Raw genomic sequence first — 17,828 nt, forward strand, 5'->3', positions numbered from 1 at the left:
CCCGATCCGGGACCGGATCTGGTGGGGGGCAGACTCTCTCTCTTTGCTCAGGCTTGGGCAAGAGATGTTCAGGATCCTTGGGCACTAGAAATAGTCTCCCAAGGTTATCTTCTGGAATTCAAGGGGCTTCCCCCAAGGGGGAGGTTCCACAGGTCTCAATTGTCTTCAGACCATATAAAGAGACAGGCATTCTTACATTGTGTAGAAGACCTGTTAAAAATGGGAGTGATTCATCCTGTTCCATTAGGAGAACAAGGGATGGGGTTCTACTCCAATCTGTTCATAGTTCCCAAAAAAGAGGGAACGTTCAGACCAATCTTAGATCTCAAGATCTTAAACAAGTTTCTCAAGGTTCCATCGTTCAAAATGGAAACCATTCGAACAATTCTTCCTTCCATCCAGGAAGGTCAATTCATGACCACGGTGGATTTAAAGGATGCGTATCTACATATTCCTATCCACAAGGAACATCATCGGTTCCTAAGGTTCGCATTCCTGGACAAGCATTACCAGTTCGTGGCGCTTCCTTTCGGATTAGCCACTGCTCCAAGGATTTTCACAAAGGTACTAGGGTCCCTTCTAGCGGTACTAAGACCAAGGGGCATTGCAGTAGTTCCTTACTTGGACGACATTCTGATTCAAGCGTCGTCCCTTCCTCAAGCAAAGGCTCACACGGACATAGTCCTGGCCTTTCTCAGATCTCACGGATGGAAAGTGAACGTGGAAAAGAGTTCTCTATCTCCGTCGACAAGGGTTCCCTTCTTGGGAACAATAATAGACTCCTTAGAAATGAGGATTTTTCTGACAGAGGCCAGAAAAACAAAACTTCTAAATTCTTGTCAAACACTTCATTCCGTTCCTCTTCCTTCCATAGCGCAGTGCATGGAAGTAATAGGTTTGATGGTAGCGGCAATGGACATAGTTCCTTTTGCGCGCATTCATCTAAGACCATTACAACTGTGCATGCTCAGTCAGTGGAATGGGGACTATACAGACTTGTCTCCGAAGATACAAGTAAATCAGAGGACCAGAGACTCACTCCGTTGGTGGCTGTCCCTGGACAACCTGTCACAAGGGATGACCTTCCGCAGACCAGAGTGGGTCATTGTCACGACCGACGCCAGTCTGATGGGCTGGGGCGCGGTCTGGGGACCCCTGAAAGCTCAGGGTCTTTGGTCTCGGGAAGAATCTCTTCTACCGATAAATATTCTGGAACTGAGAGCGATATTCAATGCTCTCAAGGCTTGGCCTCAGCTAGCAAAGGCCAAGTTCATACGGTTTCAATCAGACAACATGACGACTGTTGCGTACATCAACCATCAGGGGGGAACAAGGAGTTTCCTGGCGATGGAAGAAGTGACCAAAATCATTCAATGGGCGGAGACTCACTCCTGCCACCTATCTGCAATCCACATCCCAGGAGTGGAAAATTGGGAAGCGGATTTTCTGAGTCGTCAGACATTACATCCGGGGGAGTGGGAACTCCATCCGGAAATCTTTGCCCAAATTACTCAACTGTGGGGCATTCCAGACATGGATCTGATGGCCTCTCGTCAGAACTTCAAGGTTCCTTGCTACGGGTCCAGATCCAGGGATCCCAAGGCGACTCTAGTAGATGCACTAGTAGCACCTTGGACCTTCAAACTAGCTTATGTATTCCTGCCGTTTCCTCTCATCCCCAGGCTGGTAGCCAGGATCAATCAAGAGAGGGCGTCGGTGATCTTGATAGCTCCTGCGTGGCCACGCAGGACTTGGTATGCAGATCTGGTGAATATGTCATCGGCTCCACCATGGAAGCTACCTTTGAGACGAGACCTTCTTGTTCAAGGTCCGTTCGAACATCCGAATCTGATCTCACTCCAGCTGACTGCTTGGAGATTGAACGCTTGATCTTATCAAAACGAGGGTTCTCAGATTCTGTTATTGATACTCTTGTTCAGGCCAGAAAGCCTGTAACTAGAAAAATTTACCACAAAATATGGAAAAAATATATCTGTTGGTGTGAATCTAAAGGATTCCCTTGGGACAAGGTAAAGATTCCTAAGATTCTATCCTTTCTTCAAGAAGGATTGGAGAAAGGATTATCTGCAAGTTCCTTGAAGGGACAGATTTCTGCCTTGTCTGTGTTACTTCACAAAAAGCTGGCAGCTGTGCCAGATGTTCAAGCCTTTGTTCAGGCTCTGGTTAGAATCAAGCCTGTTTACAAACCTTTGACTCCTCCTTGGAGTCTCAACTTAGTTCTTTCAGTTCTTCAGGGGGTTCCGTTTGAACCCTTACATTCCGTTGATATTAAGTTATTATCTTGGAAAGTTTTGTTTTTGGTTGCAATTTCTTCTGCTAGAAGAGTTTCAGAATTATCTGCTCTGCAGTGTTCTCCTCCTTATCTGGTGTTCCATGCAGATAAGGTGGTTTTACGTACTAAACCTGGTTTTCTTCCAAAAGTTGTTTCTAACAAAGGATTTTAGACAAACATCTTCCTTGTTTGTTGTTTATTCTGGTAAAAGGAGAGGTCAAAAAGCAACTTCTACCTCTCTCTCTTTTTGGATTAAAAGCATCATCAGATTGGCTTATGTGACTGCCGGACGGCAGCCTCCTGAAAGAATCACAGCTCATTCCACTAGGGCTGTGGCTTCCACATGGGCCTTCAAGAACGAGGCTTCTGTTGATCAGATATGTAGGGCAGCGACTTGGTCTTCACTGCACACTTTTACCAAATTTTACAAGTTTGATACTTTTGCTTCTTCTGAGGCTATTTTTGGGAGAAAGGTTTTGCAAGCCGTGGTGCCTTCCATTTAGGTGACCTGATTTGCTCCCTCCCTTCATCCGTGTCCTAAAGCTTTGGTATTGGTTCCCACAAGTAAGGATGACGCCGTGGACCGGACACACCTATGTTGGAGAAAACAGAATTTATGTTTACCTGATAAATTACTTTCTCCAACGGTGTGTCCGGTCCACGGCCCGCCCTGGTTTTTTAATCAGGTCTGATAATTTATTTTCTTTAACTACAGTCACCACGGTATCATATGGTTTCTCCTATGCAAATATTCCTCCTTAACGTCGGTCGAATGACTGGGGTAGGCGGAGCCTAGGAGGGATCATGTGACCAGCTTTGCTGGGCTCTTTGCCATTTCCTGTTGGGGAAGTGAATATCCCACAAGTAAGGATGACGCCGTGGACCGGACACACCGTTGGAGAAAGTAATTTATCAGGTAAACATAAATTCTGTTTTTAAATAAATTTCTACTTTACTTCCATTATCATATGTGCTTCATTCTCTTGGTATCATTTGTTGAAGGAGCAGCAATTTACTACAGGCTTCTAACTGAACACATGGGCGAGCCATTGGCAATCGGTATATATATATGCAGCCACCAATCAGCAGCTAGAACCTAGGTTCTTTGCTGCTCCTGAGCTTTCCTAGAAAAACCTTTCAGCAAAGGATAACAAGAGAAGGAAGCAAATTAAATAGAGAATACAATTTTGAACAACTTTCCAAATTATTTCAATCTGTATCATGAATGTCTAATTATGACTTCACTTGTATTACTTAAAAGGGACCGTGATGTGTGTAAATATAGACGAGCATTAGGTACACAAGATAATGGTGGGTAAGTTGTCACCTCCCTCTTCACTCTCTCTCCTCTCTTTGAGGGCTGATTACCTGGTCGTGTTGGTACTGTATGTAGCCCTCAGGAAAAATGTTGTGTGACTGTTTAGATAATGGACGTTCAATAAGAGCTAATTGCGAGGGGGTATTTTCTATCTTCTATTCATATGGAAAACTCTCTTTATTATTCTGTACCAATTCCCAGCTGATTGCTGTTGTCATGGTGTAAAATATTCAAGGCCAGCTCGCTTAATGGTAAGAATAGTAGAGTTCTTGTGTGTGACATAAGTGGCCTTGGATGTATTTTCTTTGTTCTGCTGAAGGGTGGTCCTTAGTAGAAATGTATGTGCAGGGTGTGGTGACTGCAGAGCACACACGGAATCTGTTTAATTCATAACTGAAGCATCAAAGAGTTAAAAATCTGATTTGTACTGTGACTGTGAAAACTAGTTTGTGTTTTCTCTTTCGCAAATTAGTTTTCTAAATTTGATCTGTTTGTGGAGTGATAGATTTGCTGTGAAAAGCTCCTCCCTTGGGATAATAACTTTTGACATTTTTGACCCTTCGGCAAAGGGCAACAAGCAGGACAGCAGCGGTTGCCATTCGCCGTTAGCAAGGACACATTGCATGTGAGAGTCTCACCTGATGTGCGACCCTCCAGCTGCCGAACATGTCGTCTTCCAGTTTGTTTGCTTTGTACGATTGATGAGGCACACACACGCGAGCTTGCAAATGTTATGTTTGTGCTTCTATGCGCTATATTTTTAAAGGAACCATAAACACCTTGAGATTTTGATATTAAATGTAATGCCCAATAAAATAACTTTGCAATATACTTTCATTATATATTTTGCACTCTTTTTGTGTAGTTTAGCTTTGAAAATTGTGGCTTTTCTTATTCTTACAACTTAAAATGCACCTTACTGACTTCTCAAGGCTAACTCTGCTACATATATGTCCCTAATTGGCTTTATCAGATAACTGCAAAGCAATGTACTTTATGCTAACATAATAAACATGGCCAGCTAACCTTGTTGTCTGGAGACTCAAGGCGGGATTGACTCCTCCAAATAAGGCAAATAGTTGGTGGAATTTGCCTTTTAGAAACAGTTGTAGTAAAAAGATGCTAATTTGTTTAAATCTAGTTTAGACTTAGTTGATATGTTATTCTATACCAGCACAACAGAAACATATTTTACTGTCCCTTTAATGCCCTTTTAAAGACAAACACACACTTCATTGCTCCTTTGGAAGCTGTGCAGGGGTCTTTTTTTCCAGTGCTCCAGGTAATTACATATCTGCCTTGTATGCTTGTGATGCTGCAAACCATCAAACTGCTATGATGTGAATATACATTACATTGGGGTGCACCTTTATTCATAATTTAAATCTGCAAGCATTATAGCTGGAAATGGTTATAAAGGAGTTGCTTGATTACATACATATAATATATTTACAGGCAATATATAGCATTTATCAGAGTTTTTTTAAATATAGGAGCCTTAGTATTCAGCGTAAAAAAAGCTGTGTCTAGTGACTCCTGGTGGTGGAAACCTGAACTGCTGCATTAAAGATTTTTATTAAAGCAAGTTATGAAAACATTTCAGGGTGGAAAACGGTTTCTAATCGCCATGACAACTTGGCACCCAGTGTTCATCGAACCCCTAATAAAGCCGGTTTCGATTGAAAAGGTCAACATTTTTGTTACACTATGAGAATAGCATCATAGCTATTTGCTTTTATATACTCCCACCCAGTTTACTCTATCGCTGTGGAAGAGAAAATAGTACATTCAATTCAGGAGGTTTGTGTGAAGGATAATGTAATAGCTGAATCGTGTGAGGACATTATTAATGCCATTTATTAAGACTCTTATAGCCTCAACTAGACCTAGGCTGTGTGATATGCGTATGCACCTCATTTTCCTTGATGGAATCGGTTGTTGTTGTTTTTCCCCCACATCCCGTAAGATCATTTTTTAGCCCTTACCACAGTCTAAACTCCCTTTCCTTCAACAACCACATCAATTAATCAGAAATTATCTGTACATTTGTCTGGCTCCTCTCTGCTCTCAGTGCCACCACCTGTCACACATTTCTTGTTCAGTCACATTATGTCACAACATTGATACACAATTGTCCTTAAAATGACTGTACAAACCTTAAGTGAAGGGCATAGTTGGTTTACTGGCACCTTGGAACAGGTGGCACAGCTATAGCTGCACCCCTAGTAATTCTCATGTGTAACCCCTTGGCGCCCACAGAGGACTGGGACTCATTACATGGCATAGAGGGGGTTAAATGTTGCTTATTTAACCAAACATAACGCTGTCACTGACTGATTCTACTGTATTAGCGTCTTCAGTAAATCTGGGGGATCCTGCACGGATGTCGAGAGAATTACAACATCAGTCTCATCAAATATTTAAAGATGGAATCAATGTTCTTTTTCTTATTTGACTTTTGGTTATTCCATATCTGATAAATGTTTAATTGCAGCATTAATTGTATTCCTGTCCTTTCTTTTTCTTTTTTTTACAAACTGTATGAACCACTTCAGAGATTGCGGCTTATACTTGTACCTGATTTCATTGTACGGTCTCCTTACTGAGCTCTCCTGTTTTATGTGCTCAGAATTCTCATGTACTAGTCGGGTTGGTATATCTTAAAGGGACTAAGTAATGTAAAATGTGTTTTCCCCTCACTGTGCTCAGAATGACTTGTTATACCAGCTGCAGTATATTATGTGTAGGAAAAATGCTCAGTTAGATTTTATGGGGCCAATTTATCTAACGCTGTATGGAGCTTGAGGCCCTTGTTTCCGCGTGAGCCTTGAGGCTCACCAGAAACAGAAGTTATAAAGCCACGCTCTTTTTCTCGCACTCTTTTTCTCGCGCTCTCTTTTTCTCGCGCTCTCTTTTTCTCGCGCTCTCTTTTTCTCGCGCTCTCTTTTTCTCGCGCTCTCTTTTTCTCGCGCTCTCTTTTTCTCGCACTCTCTTTTTCTCGCACTCTCTTTTTCGCACTCTTTCTCGCACTCTCTTTTTCTCGCACTCTCTTTTTCGCACTCTTTTTCTCTCTCTTTTTCTCGCTCTCTTTCTCGCACTCTCTTTTTCTTGCACTCTCTTTTTCTCGCACTCTCTTTTTCTCGCACTCTCTTTTTCTCGCACTCTCTTTTTCTCGCACTCTCTCTTTTTCTCGCACTCTCTCTTTTCTCGCACTCTTTTTCTCGCACTCTTTTTCTCGCACTCTTTTTCTCGCACTCTCTTTTTCTCGCACTCTCTCTTTTTCTCGCACTCTCTCTTTTTCTCGCACTCTCTCTTTTTCTCGCACTCTCTCTTTTTCTCGCACTCTCTCTTTTTCTCGCACTCTCTCTTTTTCTCGCACTCTCTCTTTTTCTCGCACTCTCTCTTTTTCTCGCACGCACTCTTTTTCTCGCACTCTTTTTCTCGCACTCTTTTTCTCGCACTCTTTTTCTCGCACTCTTTTTCTCGCACTCTTTTTCTCGCACTCTTTTTCTCGCACTCTTTTTCTCGCACTCTCTCTTTTTCTCGCACTCTTTTTCTCGCACTCTCTTTTTCTCGCACTCAAAACATTAAAGGAGCTGGGAACAGTTAATCGAATTCCACCCACATTTGACAGCCTCCCATTTGTTAATTTCTTATGTTGTATCTTAATTAGGTTTTCAATAGAGAATACTGCAGTATTGTCATTATAGGCAGCAGTTTTAACTTGCAAACTCTATTTCAAATAACAAAATAAATGTAAAGTAGCTGATTGTAAACTGTTTAATTCACTCCAGCAGGTAAAATTGATAATGTTGAACACATTAAAGGGACATTAAACACTAAATACATGTTGTTATAAACCTCCTTTCCTCTAGTCATGGGTTACGCCATGTTGAAATCTAACTTCCAGAGCTGCCCTGTTTGCACATTTGCAGTAACTCTCCTTCAGGTACCTGCAGTGTAATCTAGGTTGCAAAATGGCAGCAACCGTGATTAGAGGGAGGTTGACGAAATGTATTTAGGGTTTTGATGTCCCTTTTAAATGGGAGAAGAAAATGACGACAATACCATGAACCATTCAGTACATATTTATAAAGCCATTGAATTTGATTCTAATGCACCTCCAGTTTGAATTAAATTTGAATTAAAGAGCTGCACTGTTTCTTGTAATTTGCTACTTTGTGATTGTATTTAATGTTTGTCTTAACAGTAACAGATGAAGACACTGTCAAGAGATATTATGCCAAATTCGAAGAAAAATTCTTCCAGGCGTGTGAGAAGGCCCTTGCCAAAATTAACACCTTTTATTCAGGTAATTTGATGCATGTGCACATAAAGGAATGTTCTGTTGCAAAAGCGCATAGATAAAGTCCATCTTAGGAATCCATAATCATATCCCCCAAGCGGAACAAGCCTGGTGAGTCGATCAGGAGTGACAGTCACATGATCTGCCAATCACTGACTGCGTTCTGTTGAGGAGCTGCATTCCTTATGACTCCTGAGCAGGAGTTTACCTCTGTGTTTAGCAGTATTTTGGGGCGCAGTATGTAAAATATACTTTATATACTCTTCAAAATAAAAAGAGGCCTCCTCATAGCACTTTATAGCTTAATGTATATCCCATATACATTAACCATTTGGCTGCTACCCTGGATTTGAGCTTTTTTTTTTTTTTTACAGATCCCCAAAACTTATATTGTTGTAAAGGTTAGGCGATTACCTTTCCAACCGTGGGTCTTGAGGGTATGTAGCTGCTTAGATGCCTGAGATACAGGCTTCTAAGCAGCATGCCCCTATTTCCCTATATTGTCCATTTTTTTTTTTTTTTTTAAATAAAGTTGCACGGTGATGTCACTGCGCGAATCGTGAAGCCCCTAGTAACAGCTTATTAATGATTAGAAAATAATTCCCTATAAGGATTATGTTTATCATATCAGCTGTCTGCAAACTATATGCTCTCAAGCAGCAGCACATCATTTATTTATAAAAGGCTGGATTCTACTAAGAACGGATACTCAATAACTATATATATGAGTGCAATAGGTCCAGCACAAGTAACAGTTCAGAGTTAGTTAGCAAAGTGCACGGTAGCCAGAGGGTCCTGCTCACCTTTCATATGTAAATCCAAAAGGAAAAAAGTGAATGGCTCCAGCACTGTTTCTTTAAAAGTGAAAAAACCTTTATTAAGGTGACAAAATGAGCAGACAGCAACGTTTCGGGTAACGCAGACCCTTAATATATATAAATATATATAAATATAAATATATATATATATATATATATATATAAATATGTGTGTGTGTATATGTATATGTATGTGTGTGTGTGTGTGTATATATATATATATATATATATATATATATATATATATATATATATATATATATATATATATATATATATCAAAATAACAAGAGTTGCATTAAGCAATTATACTTTTTTATTGGACTAACTATACATTTATAAGATGACAAGCTTTCGAAAGAATGTCTTACTTTTTCAATTCTGAAGCAATACTGACCAATTTGATGGAATTTACAGATTATATCTTAAAACATAGGATGGGTAAAAAGACAGAAAGAGTTACAGAGGTCTGAATGCAGGGGGATGAGGGGGTGTTGTAAAAATGATGGGGGTTAGGCAGACAGTGTCAGTAAAGGATAACACAGGGGAAATATATGTTTATACACAAAGCATATACTGACATAACGTTATATATCAACATAGAATCAATATGTATAAAGATGTGAAATTAGGTATACAGGGAAATATAACATAGTCAAAAATGGAGAAAGGCAAGAAAAAAAAAAGGGGAATAATAATAATTTCAAAAGTGTGGACATAGGCTTACCTGTAACACTTTTTCTCCAACATAGGTGTGTCCGGTCCACGGCGTCATCCTTACTTGTGGGATATTCTCTTCCCCAACAGGAAATGGCAAAGAGCCCAGCAAAGCTGGTCACATGATCCCTCCTAGGCTCCGCCTACCCCAGTCATTCTCTTTGCCATTGCACAGACAACATCTCCACGGAGATGGTTAAGAGTTTTTTGGTGTTTAAATGTAGTTTTTATTCTTCAATCAAGAGTTTGTTATTTTAAAATAGTGCTGGTATGTACTATTTACTCTGAAACAGAAAAGAGATGAAGATTTCTGTTTGTAAGAGGAAGATGATTTTAGCAACCGTTACTAAAATCGATGGCTGTTTCCACACAGGATTGTTGAGATGAATTAACTTCAGTTGGGGGAAACAGTGGGCAGACTTTGCTGCTTGAGGTATGACACATTTCTAACAAGACTTGGTAATGCTGGAAGCTGTCATTTCCCCTATGGGAACCGGTAAGCCATTTTCTTAGTTTAGTATAAGAATAAAGGGCTTCACAAGGGCTTTAAAGACTGGTAGACATTTTTCTGGGCTAAAACGATTACTTTATATTTAGTATATAATAACTATAAATAGTTCTTTTAATCTTGGGGATGTATTAAAAAAACGGCAGGCACTGTATTGGACACCTTTTTCACTGGGGGCCTTTTCTAGTCATAGGCAGAGCCTCATTTTCGCGCCACTAATGCGCAGTTGTTTTTGGAAAGCAAGGCATGCAGATGCATGTGTGAGGAGCTAAGAACCACTGAAAAAGCTTATTGAAGGCGTCATTTGGTATCGTATTCCCCTCTGGGCTTGGTTGGGTCTCAGCAAAGCAGATACCAGGGACTGTATAGGGGTTAAATGTAAAAACGGCTCCGGTTCCGTTATTTTAAGAGTTAAAGCTTTCAAATTTGGTGTGCAATACTTTTAAGGCTTTAAGACACTGTGGTGAAATTTTGGTGAATTTTGAACAATTCCTTCATACTTTTTCACATATTCAGTAATAAAGTGTGTTCAGTTTAAAATTTAAAGTGACAGTAACGGTTTTATTTTAAAACGTTTTTTGTGCTTTGTTAAGTTTATGCCTGTTAACATGTCTGAACCATCAGATAGACGATGTTCTGTATGTTTGGAAGCCAAGGTTCCTCCCCATTTAAATATATGTGATGAATGTGACATAGTGTCCAAACAAAGTAGGGACAATGATGCCACTGATAATGATGTTGCCCAAGATGATTCCTCAAGCGAGGGGAGTAAGCATGGTACTGCATCATCCCCTTCTGTGTCTACACCAGTCTTGCCCACACAAGAGGTCCCTAGTACATCTAGTGCGCCAATCCTTCTTACTATGCAACAATTAACGGCTGTAATGGATAATTCTATTAAAAACATTTTGTCCAAAATGCCCACTTATCAGAGAAAGCGCGATTGCTCTGTTTTAGATACTGAAGAGCATGAGGACGCTGATGATAATGGTTCTGACATACCCTCACACCAATCTGAAGGGGCCAGGAGGGAGGTTTTGTCTGAGGGAGAAATTTCAGATTCAGGAAAAATTTCTCATCAAGCTGAACCTGATGTTATTACTTTTAAATTTAAATTAGAACATCTCCGCGCTCTGCTTAAGGAGGTGTTATATACTCTGGATGATTGTGACAATTTGGTCATTCCAGAGAAATTATGTAAGATGGACAAGTTCCTAGAGGTCCCGGTGCCCCCCCGATGCTTTTCCTATACCCAAGCGGGTGGCGGACATTGTAAATAAGGAATGGGAAAGGCCCGGCATACCTTTTGTTCCTCCCCCTATATTTAAGAAATTATTTCCTATGGTCGACCCCAGAAAGGACTTATGGCAGACAGTCCCCAAGGTCGAGGGGGCGGTTTCTACTCTAAACAAACGCACTACTATCCCTATAGAAGATAGTTGTGCTTTCAAAGATCCTATGGATAAAAAATTAGAGGGTTTGCTTAAAAAGATGTTTGTTCAGCAAGGTTACCTTCTACAACCAATTTCATGCATTGTTCCTGTCACTACAGCAGCGTGTTTCTGGTTCGATGAACTAGAAAAGTCGCTCAATAAAGAATCTTCGTATGAGGAGGTTATGGACAGAGTTCAAGCACTTAAATTGGCTAACTCTTTTATCTTAGGTTTTGCTATTGTGGCGCGCAGAGCGCTTTGGCTAAAGTCTTGGTCAGCGGATGTGTCCTCCAAGAACAAATTGCTTAACATCCCTTTCAAGGGTAAAACGCTGTTTGGCCCTGACTTGAAAGAGATTATTTCAGACATCACTGGGGGAAAGGGCCACGCCCTTCCTCAGGATAGGTATTTTAAGGCTAAAAATAAGCCAAATTTTCGTCCCTTTCGCAGAAACGGACCAGCCTCAAATTCTACACCCTCTAAGCAAGAGGGTAATAGTTCTCAAACCAAACCAGCCTGGAGACCGATGCAAGGCTGGAACAAGGGTAAGCAGGCCAAGAAACCTGCCACTACTACTAAAACAGCATGAAGTGTTGGCCCCCGATCCGGGACCGGATCTGGTGGGGGGCAGACTCTCTCTCTTTGCTCAGGCTTGGGCAAGAGATGTTCAGGATCCTTGGGCGCTAGAAATAGTTTCTCAAGGTTATCTCCTGGAATTCAAGGAACTACCCCCAAGGGGGAGGTTCCACAGGTCTCAATTGTCTTCAAACCAAATAAAAAGACAGGCATTCTTACATTGTGTAGAAGACCTGTTAAGAATGGGAGTGATTCATCCTGTTCCATTAGGAGAACAAGGGATGGGGTTTTACTCCAATCTGTTCAAAGTTCCCAAAAAAGAAGGAACATTCAGACCAATTTTAGATCTCAAGATTCTAAACAAATTTCTCAGGGTTCCATCGTTCAAAATGGAAACCATTCGAACAATTCTTCCTACCATCCAGGAAGGTCAATTCATGACCACGGTGGATTTAAAGGATGCGTATCTACATATTCCTATCCACAAGGAACATCATCGGTTCCTAAGGTTCGCCTTTCTGGACAAGCATTACCAGTTTGTGGCACTTCCATTCGGATTAGCCACTGCTCCAAGGATTTTCACAAAGGTACTAGGGTCCCTTCTAGCGGTGCTAAGACCAAGGGGCATTGCAGTAGTACCTTACTTGGACGACATACTGATTCAAGCGTCGTCTCTGTCAAAAGCAAAGGCTCATACGGACATTGTCCTAGCCTTTCTCAGATCTCACGGGTGGAAAGTGAACATAGAAAAAAGTTCTCTGTCCCCGTCAACAAGAGTTCCCTTCTTGGGAACAATAATAGACTCCTTAGAAATGGAGATTTTTCTGACAGAGGCCAGAAAATCAAAACTTCTAAGCTCTTGTCAAGTACTTCATTCTGTTCTTCTTCCTTCAATAGCGCAGTGCATGGAAGTAATAGGTTTGATGGTTGCGGCAATGGACATAGTTCCTTTTGCACGAATTCATCTAAGACCATTACAACTGTGCATGCTCAGACAGTGGAATGGGGATTATACAGACTTGTCTCCGACGATCCAAGTAGATCAAAGAACCAGAGATTCACTCCGTTGGTGGCTGAACCTGGACAACCTGTCACAGGGAATGAGCTTCTGCAGACCAGAGTGGGTCATTGTCACGACCGACGCCAGTCTGGTGGGTTGGGGCGAGGTCTGGGAACCCCTGAAAGCTCAGGGTCTATGGTCTCGGGAAGAATCTCTTTTCCCGATAAACATTCTGGAACTGAGAGCGATATTCAATGCTCTCAAAGCTTGGCCTCAACTAGCAAAGGCCAAATTCATAAGGTTTCAATCAGACAACATGATGACTGTTGCATATATCAACCATCAGGGGGGAACAAGGAGTTCCCTGGCGATGGAGGAAGTGACCAAAATAATTCAATGGGCGGAGAATCACTCCTGCCACTTGTCTGCAATCCACATCCCTGGAGTGGAAAATTGGGAAGCGGATTTTCTGAGTCGTCAGACTTTCCATCCGGGAGATTGGGAACTCCATCCGGAAATCTTTGCCCAAATAACTCAATTATGGGGCATTCCAGACATGGACCTGATGGCGTCTCGTCAGAACTTCAAGGTTCCTTGCTACGGGTCCAGATCCAGGGATCCCAAGGCGACTCTAGTAGATGCACTGATAGCGCCTTGGACCTTCAACCTAGCTTATGTATTCCCACCGTTTCCTCTCATTCCCAGGCTGGTAGCCAGGATCAATCAGGAGAGGGCTTCGGTGATCTTGATAGCTCCTGCGTGGCCACGCAGAACTTGGTATGCAGACCTGGTGAATATGTCATCGGCTCCACCATGGAAGCTACCTTTGAGACAGGACCTTCTTGTTCAAGGTCCATTCGAACATCCGAATCTGGCTTCACTCCAACTGACTGCTTGGAGATTGAACGCTTGATTTTATCAAAGCGTGGGTTTTCAGATTCTGTCATTGATACTCTTGTCCAGGCTAGAAAGCCTGTAACTAGGAAAATTTACCATAAAATATGGAAAAAATATATCTGTTGGTGTGAATCTAAAGGATTCCCATGGAACAAGATAAAAATTCCTAAGATTCTATCCTTTCTACAAGAGGGTTTGGAGAAAGGATTATCTGCAAGTTCTTTGAAGGGACAGATTTCTGCTTTATCTGTTTTACTTCACAAAAAGCTGGCGGCTGTGCCAGATGTTCAAGCTTTTGTTCAGGCTCTGGTTAGAATCAAGCCTGTTTACAAACCTTTGACTCCTCCTTGGAGTCTCAATTTAGTTCTTTCAGTTCTTCAAGGGGTTCCGTTTGAACCCTTACATTCCGTAGATATTAAGTTACTATCTTGGAAAGTTTTGTTTTTGGTTGCAATTTCTTCTGCTAGAAGAGTTTCAGAATTATCTGCTCTGCAGTGTTCTCCTCCTTATCTGGTGTTCCATGCAGATAAGGTGGTTTTGCGTACTAAACCTGGTTTTCTTCCGAAAGTTGTTTCTAACAAAAACATTAACCAGGAGATAGTTGTGCCTTCTTTGTGTCCGAATCCAGTTTCAAAGAAGGAACGTTTCTTACACAATTTGGATGTAGTTCGTGCTCTAAAATTCTATTTAGAGGCTACAAAGGATTTCAGACAAACATCTTCTTTGTTTGTTGTTTATTCTGGTAAAAGGAGAGGTCAAAAAGCAACTTCTACCTCTCTCTCTTTTTGGCTTAAAAGCATCATCCGATTGGCTTATGAGACTGCCGGACGGCAGCCTCCTGAAAGAATCACAGCTCACTCCACTAGGGCTGTGGCTTCCACATGGGCCTTCAAGAACGAGGCTTCTGTTGATCAGATATGTAAGGCAGCGACTTGGTCTTCACTGCACACTTTTACCAAATTTTACAAATTTGATACTTTTGCTTCTTCTGAGGCTATTTTTGGAAGAAAGGTTTTGCAAGCCGTGGTGCCTTCCATCTAGGTGACCTGATTTGCTCCCTCCCATCATCCGTGTCCTAAAGCTTTGGTATTGGTTCCCACAAGTAAGGATGACGCCGTGGACCGGACACACCTATGTTGGAGAAAACAGAATTTATGCTTACCTGATAAATTACTTTCTCCAACGGTGTGTCCGGTCCACGGCCCGCCCTGGTTTTTTTAATCAGGTCTGATGAATTATTTTCTCTAACTACAAACACCACGGTATCATATGATTTCTCCTATGCATATTCCTCCTTTACGTCGGTCGAATGACTGGGGTAGGCGGAGCCTAGGAGGGATCATGTGACCAGCTTTGCTGGGCTCTTTGCCATTTCCTGTTGGGGAAGAGAATATCCCACAAGTAAGGATGACGCCGTGGACCGGACACACCGTTGGAGAAAGTAATTTATCAGGTAAGCATAAATTCTGTTTTCTGTCTTTTTTAGCCATCCTATGTTTTAAGATATAATCTATAAATTCTATCAGATTGGTCAATATTACTTCAGACTTGAAAAAGGAAGACATTCTTCCGAAAGCTTGTCATTATAAAAAGAAAGAATAAATAAATACAACGGGTTCTCAAAAACACAGTAGTTTCCTCGCAGGGAGCCGTGACACATTACATGCGTTTTGCGTATTATTTTTAATAGCAAACGTGACATTGTATATGTATTGGACAACATTACTGACATTTTTTAATTTGATTGCAGAAAAGTTAGCAGAAGCACAGCGACGCTCAGCCACGCTACAGAATGAGCTTCAGTCATCATTGGAAGCTCACAGAGAAAGCAGCCGGGTACCCATCGTCAGGAACCGCAGGAAGGCTGTATTCACCTTATCACACGAGGAGCGTGTCCAGCACAGAAATATCAGGGACCTGAAGCTAGCATTCAGCGAGTTCTATCTCAGCCTGATACTACTGCAGAACTACCAGGTACACACTCTTTATTATACAGGAGATAGAAACTCAAACAGGGTAACCTTAAAGAATAAAAAGTAGACCATAGTATGTTTATATCTAATTTCATAATATATATAACTGTAAAAGAAATGGGAGCGTACATTTTCTTCTTAAAAGGGAAGAGTCCACAGCTGCATTCATTACTTTTGGGAATTCAGAACCTGGCCACCAGGAGGAGGCAAAGACACCCCAGCCAAAGACTTAAATGCCTCCCCCACTTCCCTCATCCCCAAGTCAATCTTTGCCTCTCGTCACAGGAGATTGGCAGAGAAGTGTACAGAAGTTCAATATAGTCTAAGGAGGGTAGTCCTTATCGCAATGGGACTGAGGTTTTAAGTAATCCTGTCAGCCTCTCAGTGAGAGCATGGATGAAAGTTAGAGTCCGGAGATCCATACGGACTCATATTAACAGCTCCTTTGGTAATCGGCGTTGACAAGTTTCGCTGCCTACCTTTCTTCACTCAAGTTCATGTCAGAAGCGAGGCTACTATCTGTCACACTTGAAGGGCCGTGTTCCTGTTCCACGGCGTAGTTTCCGGTAAGATCGTTTCATTTTATTTCGATATGTGAATGTAATGTTAATGAAACAAGGTAGGGTCCCAGTGGGACTCCTGTTATCTTAATAAGGAATCATGGGTTAATATCTTCTGAGGGGGGTTATTGAACAGGGGGGACTTTTAATCATGTTTGTTATATGGTTCTATCTGCAAATCTGTAGCTTTACTTAGGCTCACTGCCTTTACGGAACATAACATCCTTCTTTTAATGACGCAATCTTTCCAGATTACACAACCTTTTGTGACTGGCACGGTGCACCTCATGACGGGTGCGGTTACGTTTGTTTTTCACTTCTGTATGCTGACTATGTGCGACCGAGAGAGCATAGATTGTGGGTTGTCTGTTTCACAGGAGGTGGTGAGTGCCCCAGCCATTGGGAGTGTCAAAGGGTGGCAGTTAGTTTTATCTTTTTGTAATCCCAAGATTATGGAGGATTCTGATATGCGCGACACGGATGCCTCCAATACGGAGGATGTCTTGGGATAAATATGTTATGGTACGGGTAATTTATGCCCATCAGTTATGTTCCGGGTGTCGTTCTAGAGTACTCTCTTCTCCTGAGTCTGGGAGCTTAGAGTGCCTTGAGCCATACGCCTCCAAGGTTTTTATGACTGAGGCCCGTACCCAAGACCCTTTCCCGGCTAAGCACGCAGGTGTCCCTATGGCCTTTACTCCTCCGGAGAGTGGCTTGTTTCCGGCAGAGTTTACGGTACGGTTTCGCATGGCCATTTCTATGTAGCGGTCTCATTTATATCTCCCAAGTGAAGTATTTCTCCGATACTGTACGTGCTCAGTTAACCTAGGCCCATCGATCGTGGGATCCCCCGATTCAGTTCGGCCTTCTGGGGAAACGGCCCCTGATTCTTCAGGGCTCTCAATCGTGGAGCCGATGTCTCCAGCAGATTCGGCGAGGGATGATTTTGCCTTCCATTATAGGCTTTCTCGACTTAGGGTTCTTTTAAGAAGCGATTGGCTTGTCGGGTGTGCAGGCATGTTTTTTTCTGTTCTGAGTCATGTTACTCTGACAGGTGGTGTGCAGGAGTTCCCTGCCTTCTGTGGGAGTTGCAACGCCAACGTTTGCTTTCTCAAGGTAGTTTTCCTTGAATAATAGCTTTTTCAAGCTCTCTGACTGTCATCTTTCAGCTAATACCCTCGGTCGGACTAAGGTCTTTGCAGCTGTTGCGCCCTCAATGTTACGCTAGCCTTGGGGCTTGTCGGTAGCGGTGCCAAGGTTTGGTACAGAGGGCAGCCCTTCGAGGGTCAGGCAGTTGTCCCTTTTTCCTAGATACTCCGTTTGGGGTTTCGTAGGCGATGCCTTGCGTTACTTCTCTGAGATGCGAGCAGGGCCCTGGATTATCATTTCCTTTGGGTATTGATGTCATCCTGCCAGTGTGTGTATCACG

The 17,828-nt window shown here is 42.1% G+C and overlaps 1 protein-coding gene across 1 annotated transcript in view; it reads left to right on the top strand.

Annotated features, from left to right (window-relative positions):
* The window catches only part of XPR1 (xenotropic and polytropic retrovirus receptor 1), a 307,783-nt gene that overhangs the window by 204,486 nt on the left and 85,469 nt on the right, over window positions 1-17,828 (top strand). Inside the window, exons 3-4 of the mRNA XM_053693944.1 lie at window positions 7,822-7,923; window positions 15,617-15,840. Of these exons, the coding sequence (XP_053549919.1) occupies window positions 7,822-7,923; window positions 15,617-15,840 (326 nt within the window). The remainder of the gene's footprint in view (window positions 1-7,821; window positions 7,924-15,616; window positions 15,841-17,828) is intronic.

This window comes from Bombina bombina, chromosome 10 (genome assembly GCF_027579735.1).
Source record: "Bombina bombina isolate aBomBom1 chromosome 10, aBomBom1.pri, whole genome shotgun sequence".
NCBI lineage: Eukaryota > Metazoa > Chordata > Amphibia > Anura > Bombinatoridae > Bombina > Bombina bombina.